Source organism: Dromiciops gliroides, chromosome 1 (genome assembly GCF_019393635.1).
Source record: "Dromiciops gliroides isolate mDroGli1 chromosome 1, mDroGli1.pri, whole genome shotgun sequence".
NCBI classification, from domain to species: domain Eukaryota; kingdom Metazoa; phylum Chordata; class Mammalia; order Microbiotheria; family Microbiotheriidae; genus Dromiciops; species Dromiciops gliroides.
Genome location: NC_057861.1, coordinates 412,887,016 through 412,899,363, shown reverse-complemented (window position 1 = coordinate 412,899,363; position 12,348 = coordinate 412,887,016). Strand labels below are relative to the sequence as shown.

The following is a 12,348-nucleotide window of genomic DNA, read 5'->3' as shown; positions in this document are numbered from 1 at the left end:
TCCTGATCCCATCTCCTCCTGTCTTCTCTAGCAGATAGCCTACAATATCATTCCTTCTGCCTTAATTCTTCAATATTTTCTTATTTATTGGTTCTTTCCCTGATGCTCACAAACATGTCTAGGTCTCCCCAACCTTAAAAAGAAAATCCTCACTAGGTTCTATCACTGCTAGCAACTTACTTTTAGCTCACCTCCCCTTCCGCAGCCAAACTTTCTGAGAAAATCATCTACACTCACTCCTCTCCTGTGATTCTCTTGTAAACCCATGGCAATCTGGCTTCTGACATCATTCAAGTGTAAATTCTCTGTCCACTCCTCTCCTTTGCTGGATCATCAACCATATCACTCTCCTTTTGCCTCCAAATGTCAGTGTATTTCAAGTCTCTGTACAGGGACCTTTTTGCTTTTTTAATTTCTCAGTTAGTAATCTCATCAATTCCCACAGATTCAATTGTCAGATGATGTCCAGATCTACACATACATGCCTACCTAGTCTCTAGTATCTCTGCCTCTCCAGTCATATTACCCACTACCTATTGGACATTTAAAGCTGAATACTCCATATAAATATCAAATACGGAATTAGTCACAACAGACCATAATTCTCCTCCTCTTCCAACCAACCCTTCCTCCAAACTTGTTACTACTATGGGCACCAGGTTTACAACTTAGGTATAATCCTCATTCTCAACCATCCTAGTTTGCACCCTCATCATCTCAACTTTCTCAACTCTCTTCATGTGATAAAAATATAAGATTTTATATTATTTATTTTTGGGGCAGGGCAATTGGGATTAAGTAATTTGCCCAGGATCACACAGCTAGTAAGTATCAAGTGTCTGAGGCTGGATTTGAACTTAGGTCCTCCTGACTCGATGGCTGGTGCTTTATCCACTGCACCAACTAGCCCTGAGATTTTATATTATTAATGAATCACAGATGTTTAGATGACAAATACAGAAAATTCCGATTCATATTCTGTTACTATAAAAGAACCAAAGACACAATAGATCTGCAAGGGGCCTAAAGTACCCATATTATTTCCTTTGAACTACATACCATCAATGCTTCGGAAGTCCAGTAAGTAAGTTCTACTGTCCACTTGGTATAATTGTAGACTCATTTTTGAGTATGTGCTTGTCACTGGATTCTTCCTTCGAACACGCAAATAATATGGGTTTACAACCTAGCATACCAAATGAAGAGGAAAAATCATCATGTACAATTCTTGGTTAAGACAATTTTTATACTTTATTAGGCACAAAAAGCATGCAACATATACTTTTTTGGGCATCAAAGCTCAACAGAAACTCCTTTCCTAGAAATATTATAGACTTACTATATAAGTAGAGCTATAAAACTGACTATATCCTTTGACTCAATGATTCCATTATTAAGATGCTAATACCAGAATAAAAATCATGTCCAAAAGTATTCTAAACAACTCTAATCATAGTAGCAAACCATTTTGAATAGCCTATGTATCCACTATTGGGAAGATAGGGCACAGTGGATATTGCCTGGAGTCTGGGATACCTGAATTCAAATACAGCCTCAGACATTTAGTAGCTGACTTCGTAGCAAGGCTCTTAACCTCTGTTTGTCTTAATCCACTGGAGAAGGAAATGGCGAACCCTTCCAGTATTTTTTTTTTTTAGTGAGGCAATTGGGGTTAAGTGACTTGCCCAGGGTCACAAAGCTAGTAAGTGTTAAGTGTCTGAGGCTGGATTTGAACTCAGGTACTCCTGACTCCAGGGCCAGTGCTCTATCCACTGCACCACCTAGCTGCCCCTCCAGTATTTTTGCCAAGGAAATCCCATGGACAGTATGGTTCATGAGATCATGAGGAATCAGACACAACTAAATGACAGAACAACCATTACTAAGAACAGCTGAACAAATCTGAATGAAAGGAAAATGTATTGTGCTATGAGAAATAACAAATATGAATGTAAAGAAATATGAGATGCATAAAGTAATATAGCAAAAAAAAAAAAAAAGCAAAACCAAAAGAAAATACATACTAACTTCAAGTATGTACAAGAAATAACAATACTTAGATACATATGAAGAAAGTTCATATGGGAGGCAAAGAAATAAAAGGCATGATCTTGTTACTAGTCCTGTATATTTTGAAAACAAATCATAAATACCTAAAAAAAAAATCCTCACCTTCCATTCATAATCCAGTTGTTTGATTGAGCGACAAACTTCTGCCATGATGTCATTTGGCCGACTTTGACTTCGAATTCCCAAATGCCATTTTGCCCTCCTCACACCCTGGTGTTTGGATTTTTGAGGATTTAATTCATCCAGTGTATGGCGTGACCTTGGTGTTTCAGCAACCAAGAATGGCACTCTTTCAGGATGTGGACGAGAAAAATGGTGATCATCTAAAAAAGAATCTGGTGGGCTTGTAGCCAAGTAGAAATCTTTGGCCTCATTCATTATTCTCCTATTATCTATTATGAGGTGATAAGCGACTGCCAAAGGGTCCTGGTGGTTTCTGCTATACAGACAGCTGAGAACCTCTTCCTCTGTACATTCAAATTTTTCACATACTTCTTTTAAGGCCTCATCATCAATCATGGTTGAACTATATGATGGATCCTCAGGAAAGAGATACTTTGGAAGGTCTTGTTTAAACCACTCATGTTCCCTATGTAAGGAAAAGAACAAAAATCTGGGTAGTTTGCATGGTATACCAGAATATGCCATAAAATACCAAATAATAATTTGGGGCTGTTTTAAACATAAAGGGTCAAACATAGACATATTGGTTTTAAAGAGCAATTAAATATTTTAAATTTTCATAATATATTCAAAGAAAATGCTTCTGTCTTCTGACTGGAAGAAGAAAAATAACAATTTTGGAACAGAAGTAGAAATGCACACAATTTGAATACAACTAAGAAAATAAAGATGGTCCCTTTTTCTTTACAAAGAACCATAGCATTAAAGAAGAAAGCTGCTAAGAACTGATCAGATACAAGTCTTTTAAAACTAAGGTATGATTTCTGAATGCTGAAGAGAAATTTCTTTTAAATGAAAATTTTAAAACATTCGTCATAAGGGCAGCTAGGTGGCGCAGTGGGTAGAGCACCGTTCCTGGATTCAGGAGGATCTGAGTTCAAATCTGACCTCAGACACTTAAGACTTACTAGCTGTGTGACCCAGGGCAAGTCACTTAACCCCAATTGCCTCACCAAAAAAAAAAAAAGTTATAAAATAAATAAAATATTTGTCATAAAGAACTATTATTTTTAATTTTCCCAAGGTAATAACAGAGGTTAATATAGTACTTTAAAAATATTTGGAAAGTGCTTACTTTTATCTCATTTGGGCCTTATAACAACTAAAGCCCTGGACTTAAAGAGTAAGGAAAACCAATTTAGTAGTTGTGTGATCTTGGGCAAGTCACTTAACTGCCCTCAGTTTCAGTTTCCCCAACAGTAGAATAAGGATTAGGACTTACTTCCTAGGGTTTGGTGAAGATAAAAATAAATAACACTTGTCAAGGGCTCTGCAAACCTTAAAAGTACTATATAAATACTAGTTATTATAACTCTGGGAGGTATTTACTACAACTACAATTACCCCTATTTTTCTGATGAAAAAATTGAGGGCTCCAAGAAGTTAAAGATGACGTGCTTGTGGTCACACACTTTGTGAGTATTTGAGATGAAATTTAAAATAACTCTTATTTTTTGTCTTTAAACTTCTGGTCTGAGGCTTTTGGAAAGGTAAAAAAAAATATTTTCAAAGTATCACTGGAACTGAATGATTTTCCCTTTCCATTCATGTCCCTCCAACACTTTCCTATTCATTCCTCCCAACCCTGGGCAAACCTTTCCTCTATATTTTTTTTTACTTTCCTATAGAAAGATAAATAAGGTGGATGTTACCAGAGGAAATGAGAAGGGGATTGAGGGAAAAATCAAAGACTCCTATATATTCAAAAAGATCCCCCAAACAAAACTTCTAGGTAGAGGGAGGGGTTGTTATAGGGGGAGAGATTATGAAGAGGAGGCTGGAAGATAGGAGGAAACTAGGTTGTAAAGATTTTACATGCTAGGATAGCTTTTACATGCTAGGATAGCTACATTGCCCCTCAAGGTTTTTGAGGAGACTGCTGAGGAGTTGAAGACACTTTTTCTAATTTCATCCACTTGTGCCACTCCTTGTGTTCCCTTCACTGTTAACCTACAGTGAGTAGCACTCTGATTCCATTTAAACACTTAACATTAATTAGCTTTTACAAAGGGCTATTTACTTCAAAGATATAGCAAAAACTAATGTACAAATATTTTCCCCCAAACCTTGGAGGCACACTCTCCCTTATATTATCTTGGTCTCTCTCAACACAGTTTCTAAATAACACTGGTCCCACTAAGTGCACATGCAGATGAGGCATAGCTACTGGGTCAGTCCTCTATCTCAACTGCCACTAGTCTGAGTCCTAAAAGTCACATTCTTCTGTTTGGAGCATCAATTACAGAGGCTGCCTCTCCGGACCTTTTGAAATTCATAAGGTGAGAGCCTCTAAATTAATCTTCTTCCCCTGTCCCCCTCGGGGCAATGAGGGTTAAGTGACTTGCCCATGGTCATACAAGTAGTAAGGTTAAGTGCCTGAGGCCAAATTTGAACTCAGGTCCTCCTGAATCCAGAGTCTGTGCTTTATCCAGTGCTCCACCTAGCTGCCCCCTAAATTAATCTTCTTAAGCCCAAGTGGAAGAACCAGCACTGAAGCAAAGGACACTTCACCATCAGCAAGAAGTCCTAAGGGTCCTTATGCACCACTTCTCACTATGTGCTGTCAGCAAAGGAGCCAAAAGATCCACCAAGTGTAAGCAGAGAAAAAATGACTGAGGCTCTGGTTGCTAATCCCATTTTGAATGCTTCCTCATCCAAGAGCCTCCTATTTACCATGTGGTTAGTCAATATTTTTACATGCTCCAATCTCCTTGCAAGGCTCTTATGTTCACGTCATTACAACTCTCCCAGAAGTAGATTCCCTGCCAAATTTCAAATGAGTTATAGTCTAAAAATTCATCTGTAAGCTGTTTCAGAGTGGCAAACAATGTTATAAATGGTGGTTAGCATCAGTAAAATCACATACATTTTATAGTATTAAAATACTAACAATAACAAGTCATATTTGTATAAACTCTTTAGGTTCTCAGGCTAGTTAAAATAAAAACAACAAAAAACTGATAAAGCAAGTAGCTGAACTATAATACTAATGGTAGTACTACATTTGCTCTAGTCCTAAGAGTAGTAAACTTTGAGGCCTAAGAGAGGGAAGGAAGAAACTATCTTTCCTTAATTAGGTGTAGATTCATACTAAAGCAAAAATTTTGGAAGTAGTCATGTCTGTCTTTGGCACTCTCTTATTTCCTTTTCTGTACCTCCTCCTTTCCCACCTCTTTGAGCCATTCTCCCATAGGTTTCCAGTACCAAAACGTTACTCTAAAGTTCTTCCACTGGCTCAACACCTAGGCTTGCCTAAACCCATCCTGAAAAGTGCTTTATGTTCCAAAATCCTATACCTCACTTTTTACACCACGAAACCAAATCCTCATTCTTTCACTGTAATTATTCTACTAGGAGTTTGGAAGAGGACACTCTGTTTGAGCTCACAGATTATAATCCTCCAAAATGTATTTGTTTTATCCTTAATTCCTAGAATTGTAAGCAATATAAAAAGACCTATTACAATGCTTCCCTACAGTATGGAAGTCACTCTGAGCTCTCAAAGGTTTTGCCAAGGGAATATAAACAGGTAGTAATGAGCTGAAAAGGCTTGGTGACAGGCCCAATGATAAACTGTCATTTAAGGACCTACTTCAGAGTGAAGAATTCTTTTGGTCACAGCAATTCATTAATTCATCATCTAAGTCATAAAGAAACTGTGATCTGAATAGTCTATATGCCTTTTAAAGTATTTAAATACTAACAATAACTCATTTGTATAACACTTTAAAGTTTACAAGGAAGAGGCAGCTAGGTGGCACAGTGGATAAAGCACCGGCCTTGGATTCAGGAGGACCTGAGTTCAAATCCGACCTCAGACACTTGACACTTACTAGTGTGTGAGCTTGGGCAAGTCACTTAACCCTCACTGCCCCGCCCCTGCCCCCCCCCCAAAAAAGAGTCTAAGGGACTGAACACCAAAAATCCAATTAGGAGACAGTTACATAGTTCAGATGAGACGAGATAAAGAACTAAGGTGGTGTCTGTGAGTATGAGTAAAGAGAAGAAAATGAATGAAAGATGTGCTGTGGAGACAGAATTTACAAGACCTGGCAATTGACTTGAAATGAGACTTTCAGTGAGAAGGCGGAGTCAAGGATGACTCCAAAATTTGTGAACCTGAGTGAGCTCACTTATTCCACACACCCAATCAGCTGACAAATCTTATGAATTTTCTACCTTCATGACATCTCTTGTATCTAACCTGTTCTCCCTGCTTATGTGACCTCCACCTTAGTTCACAACTTTTATAATTTTCAGCTGTACTAATTGGTCTCCTACATACCACCCTTTCCTCTATACAACTGTCAAAACTATTTTCCTTAAATGTAGATGTCACTTTCTATCCAAGAAATTCCAGTGGCTCCCTATTCCCTATAGGACAAAACACAAATGCTTCTATTTAGTTTTTAAAGCCCTTCAGAACCTGGCCCTTATCTCCTTTTTCAGCCTCACTGTATGTTACCCCTCATCTCATACACTGCAATTTAGCCAAACTGGCCTTTTCTCTAATTCCTCACATACTGAACTCCATTTTGCCCACTTTTATGCTCTTGTACTGAAAATACTCTTTACCTGTACCTCTCAGAATAGTTCTCTTCCTTCAAGCCATGGCTCCAACACCACCTTAGACATGAAACATTCCCTGATACCACAACTTCTAATTCCCTCTCTCTGTACTTTGCATTTAACAATTTTATGCTTATTCTTTATATTTATTCTATATAAACTTACACTCACATATAAACAGACAGTATGAACGGTTTCATCTTTCATGTTTATATCCCTAGTGCTTAGTACAGACCAGACACAAAGCAAATGCTTAATAAAACCAAGTCAAATAATCGAAAGGATGATGATGTACTCATCAGAGAAAGTGAAGTTTGGAGAAGAAGGAAAGCAATAAGTACAGACAACTTTTACTGTAAAAGTAAAGAGAGATATAGGCTAATAGCTTGAAAAGACTGTATATAGTTCAAAGAAGGGGGGTTGTTGTTTTTAAAGATAAAGGAGACTTGAGCACTTTTACAGGCCAAAAAAAAAAAGAGCTGGTAAATAAAGAGATAAGACAAAGAGATTAAACAGCTAATAAATAAAGGAACTGGTACTCAAATACATTTATTAAGCATCTACTATGTTCCAGGCACTGTTCTGAGCCCCAACAGTCCTTGCCCTCAAAGAGCTCACAATCTAATACAATGATAGGCTAGAAGGACTGGGCCTGGGTTTGAATGCTGGCTCTGCTATTTCCAGTGTAACGTTTGGAAGTTATTTTTTTATCCTTTGGAACATGAGTTTTCTCATTTGTAAAACCTGAGTTGGACAAGATACTTCTGAGGTCCCTACCAACCCTTAAGTCTATGATCTAATTATTATGCTAAGGCTTATTCTGGTTAGCCTCAGAAGGCAGGAAGTTCCCAGTTTATGGATGTGTAGAGCAGATAAACACTTGTCAGGAATGTTGCAGATTCATGCTTAAGTCAGGTAGAAAGAGGTTGGGCAGATGACTGCTAATGACCCTTGCAACTTATATTCTAAGATTCTGTAACCAGGCAATTACTATGGTAGATATAGGCTTTCTACTAAAAGTCAAGATGTGAACTGGCTTTGATTCAAATTTTGCTCTATCCCATGATCTTGAGGCCCATTCTAGAAGTAGTACTCTGTAACCAACAATGACTATTAATAATTTAGTACTACTTTCAAAATGGTTTGTAGATATGATAAAGAGTAGGAAGAGTTATACTAGGGGAGAAAAATGACTCACAAAAAGATAGAAGTGAAAGGTTTGCCAATAAAATGGTTGAGCAGGGGAGGGTAATCAGACAGAAAGGAGTAATATATGGTAACCAGAGCAGAAAACTTAAAATTCTGAGAATCTTTAAAAAAACTGGAAGGAATCTTAAAACTCTGCACTCAATACAGGAATCCTTGCTACACAAATGACATTCTGTCATTGGCCTATATCTTAATTTTTTAAAACTGTATTGATACCTTTTGTTTTTCACATCACATCCTATACCATGTAAATTTCTACTCTTTTTTCCTATCCAAAGAGCCCCCTTTTGTAACAAAGATTAAACAATATTTGCTAAAATGTGGCAAAATATCGCCCACCTTAACAGAAGAGGAAGTAGAATATTTAAATAACCCTATTTCAGAAAAAAAAAATGAACAAGCCATCAATGAGCTCTTGAAGAAAAAATCCCAAGGAATAGATGAATTCACAAGTGAATTCTATCACACATGTAAAAAACAATCATTCCAATACTATATAAACCATTTGGAAAAATAGGCAAAGAAGCAGTTCTACAGAATTCCTTTTATGACGCAAATATGGTGCTGAGACCTAAACCCAGGAAAAGGAAAAATAGAGAAAGAAAACTATAGACCAAATTTTCTAATGAATACCAGTGCAAAAAGATTTAATAAAATACTAGAAAGGAGATTACAGCAATATATCACAAAGATTATATACTATGATTTATAGCAGAAATGCAGGACTGGTTCAATACTTAAAAAAACAAAACCAACAACAATCATATGAATCTCAATAAATGCAGAAAAGGCTTTTGACAAAATACAACATTCATTCCTATTAAAAATTCTAGAAAGCATAGAAACCAATAGAGCTTTCCTTAAAATGATAAGTAGTATTTATCTAAACCCAAAAGCAAGTATTAAATGTAATGGGGATAAACTTGAAGCTTTCCTAATAAGATCAGAAGTGAAACAAGGACATATCCATTTATCACCACTACTATTCAAAACTGTACTACAAATGTTAGCTATAGCAATGAGAAGAAAAAAGAAATTGAAGGAATTAGGCAATGAGGGGAAAAAACTATCACTCTTTGCAAATAATAGGATGATATACTTAGAGAAATCTAAAGAATCAACTAAAAAACTAGTTGAAATAATTAAAAATTTTAGTAAAGTTCCAGGTTATAAAATAAACCCATATAAACCAACAGCATTTCTATATAATGACCAACAGAGTCCAGCAGCAAGAGATAGAAAGAGAAATTCTAGTTAAAATAGCTATAGACGGGCAGCTAGGTGGCACACTGGATAGAGCACCGGCCCTGGAGTCAGGAGGACCTGAGTTCAAATCCGACCTCAGACACTTAACGCTTATAGCTGTGTGGCCCTGGGAAAGTCACTTAACCCCAATTGCCCAGAAAAAACAAACAAACAAATAAAATAGCTATAGACAATATAAAACATTTGGGGATCTACCTGCCAAGCTAAACCCAGGAACTATATAAACACAATTACAAAACACTTTTCACATAAAGTCAAATCTAAACAACTGAAAAAGTTAATTATTCACAGGTAGGCTGAACCAATATAACAAAAATGACAACTCCACCTAAATTAATTTACTTATTCAGTGCCATACTAATCAACCCCCCCAAAAAAATTATTTTATAGAACTAGAAACAATAAAATTTATCTGAAAGAACAAAAAAATCAATAATATCAAGGGAATTAATAGGAAAAAAAGAACACGAAGTAAGGTAGCCTTGCTGTTCTAGATCTCAAACTGTATTACAAAGTGGTAATCATCATTACAATTACAATCTAGTAATCTGGTACTGGCTAAAGTAGTAGATTAGTGGAATAGATTAGGTACACAATATATAGTAGGAAATGACCACACTAATGGGAGGGGGATGGAACTCAGGAGAGAAATTGGAACTCAAAATTATAAAAAAAACAAAGGCAAAAATTTTTACATGTAATTTTTTGAGGCTTTTCCCTTGTGTTCCGATTCTTCTTTCACAATATGACTAATGCAGAAATATGTTTAATGTGATTATATATATCAGTTTGCTTTCCATCTTAGGGGGGAGAGAAGGGAAGGTAGGAGAAAAATTTGGAACCAAAAATCCTATGAAAACAAATGTCGAGGGCAGCTAGGTACACAATGGATAAAGCACCAGCCCTAGATTCAGGAGGACCTGAGTTCAAATCCGACCTCAGTCACTTGACACTTACTAGCTGTGTGACCCTGAGCAAGTCACTTAACCCTCATTGCCCCACCAAAAAAAGAAAAGAAAAAAGAAAAGAAAAAAAAATTTGAAAACTATCTTTACATGTAACTGGAAAAAAATAAAATACTCTTATGATGAAAAAATAATAATAATTTCCCCTCATAAATGAACATTTCTATCTTTTGTCATCTTTGCCGATTTGCTGGCTATGAGATGAAATTTGGGAGTTGTTTTAATTTGAATTTCTCCTCATTAATAATTTGGAGCAATCTTTCATTTAGTTAGGATTTTTCAGTTCTTTAAAGAACCATTTATTCCTATCTTTGACCACTTAACAACTGTAGAATAACTCTTTTCACATTTATTTGAGCTAGCTCCCTATATATATTTAATATCAGAACTTTATCAAAGATAGCTGAGGCAAACATTCATTCATTTATTCATCTATTTATTTTCCAGTTTGTGGTTTCCCTTCTTATCACAGCTGCATGGCTTTTGTTTCTGGAAAAGTTGTTTGATTTTGTGCAATTAGAATTTCCTATTTTACTTTTATGATCTCCTCTATCCCCTGTTTGATTAAGAATTCTCCCTCATTTCCTTCTTTCTCTTGCTTTCGGCCTCTTCTGGTCAGTGGAATGCCTATTGGCGCAGGCTGCAGTGTAAAGATGGCTAAGTCTTAGAACCATACCACCCATACATAACCAATCAAGAAAATGGCACAGAAATGGCATCAAGAAACCTAGGTCACAGAGATACAAGTCTCTAAAAGGAGTTGACCCCAAGTTCCTGGGAAAGATTCACTTTGCCAAGAAACACAAGAAGGGACTGAAGAAGATGGAGGCCAACAATGCCAAAGCCATCAAGGCCCAAGCAGAGGCGATCAAGGCCCTGAGCACCAAGGCCTCCAAAGCCAAGCTCCTCAGGCTCAAGATGCCCAAGATCCCCAAGGCCAGTGCCTGGCATGCTAGACTCAAGATGGCCATCAAGCATCTAGGCCCTAGGGTCGGCATCAAATGCCCAGGCCCCAAGATCACAAAGCCTGACTCTAAGGTTGCTAGAACCACTGACCCCAAGGCCACCAAGCCTACTGACCCCAAGGCCAAGTCTGATACCAAGGTCAGTAAGTCTGATCCCAAGGCTACCAAATCTGGCCCCAAGGCTGCCAAGGCCACCAAGTCTGACGCCAAGGTCACAAAGTTTACTGCCAAGGCAGCCAATTCTGATCCCAAGGCAGTCAAATCCAGTGATTCCAAGGCTGCTAAGCCCGCTGAGTCCAAACCCAAAGATGCTGGGGCTAAAGCTGCAAGTCCCAAGTCTTCAAAATAGATGCTTCATTCAGAACAGAAAGACTTCTTTAAATACTAAAACCACCATTTTTTCTCAGCCTGTATGGTTATTCACTATTTTGTACAAATAAAGGAAATGGTGAGTCATAAAAAAAAAAGCATTCTCCTCCATTCTTAACTTTTGAAATTAATGTTTCTTTTGAGATTCTAGATCTTTTGTCTCTTCAAATGAATTTTATTACTTCATCTGGCTCTCTATAAAGTAAACCCGTAGAAATCTGACTGGCAAAGCACTTGACATGCAAATTACTTTAGCTTGCATCATCATTTTTAAATTATAATTGAGTAGTTAGGGAACCTGCAGACTCAAGAGTGCGCAGATTAAAGCATATTTTCTTTTATTTCTTCTGACCATTTCTATAATGGGGAATTTTGTTTTGTATGAATATATATATATATATATATATATATATATATATATATATTTAGATGGATTTTATTTTTCTTGGCTTCTCATTGGGCTGCAGAGGGAAAAAGAGAATGTGGAACTAAAAAATAAAATGAAAGTGAATGAAAAAAATTAATTATACTGGAGTGGCCCAAACATGAATAAATATCCTTCCAATTATTTTATTTCTATAAATAGCATAAGTGTCACTTGAAAGACAGCCTTCACAGATAATTTATGCATTTTGTAATTCTGTTGAATGAGATTGCTGTATTATTTCTTCCTGATATAAATTTTTTATTATATAGAAATGCTGCTGATATTTTTGGTTTTGTATGCTGCTATATATATTTTTGTGGGGGTG

General features: G+C 36.7%; 1 protein-coding gene and 1 pseudogene across 2 annotated transcripts in view; one reads left to right on the top strand and one right to left on the bottom strand.

The window, feature by feature from the left end:
- PRKAA1 (protein kinase AMP-activated catalytic subunit alpha 1) overlaps positions 1 to 12,348 on the bottom strand; it is a 53,267-nt gene that overhangs the window by 5,062 nt on the left and 35,857 nt on the right. For both annotated transcript variants that reach the window (XM_043977170.1, XM_043977171.1), the window contains 2 exons: positions 2,173 to 2,659; positions 1,060 to 1,186 (listed from right to left, as the gene is read on the bottom strand). In XM_043977170.1, the coding sequence (XP_043833105.1) occupies positions 1,060 to 1,186; positions 2,173 to 2,659 (614 nt within the window). The remainder of the gene's footprint in view (positions 1 to 1,059; positions 1,187 to 2,172; positions 2,660 to 12,348) is intronic.
- On the top strand, positions 10,916 to 11,576 carry LOC122735550 (annotated as a pseudogene).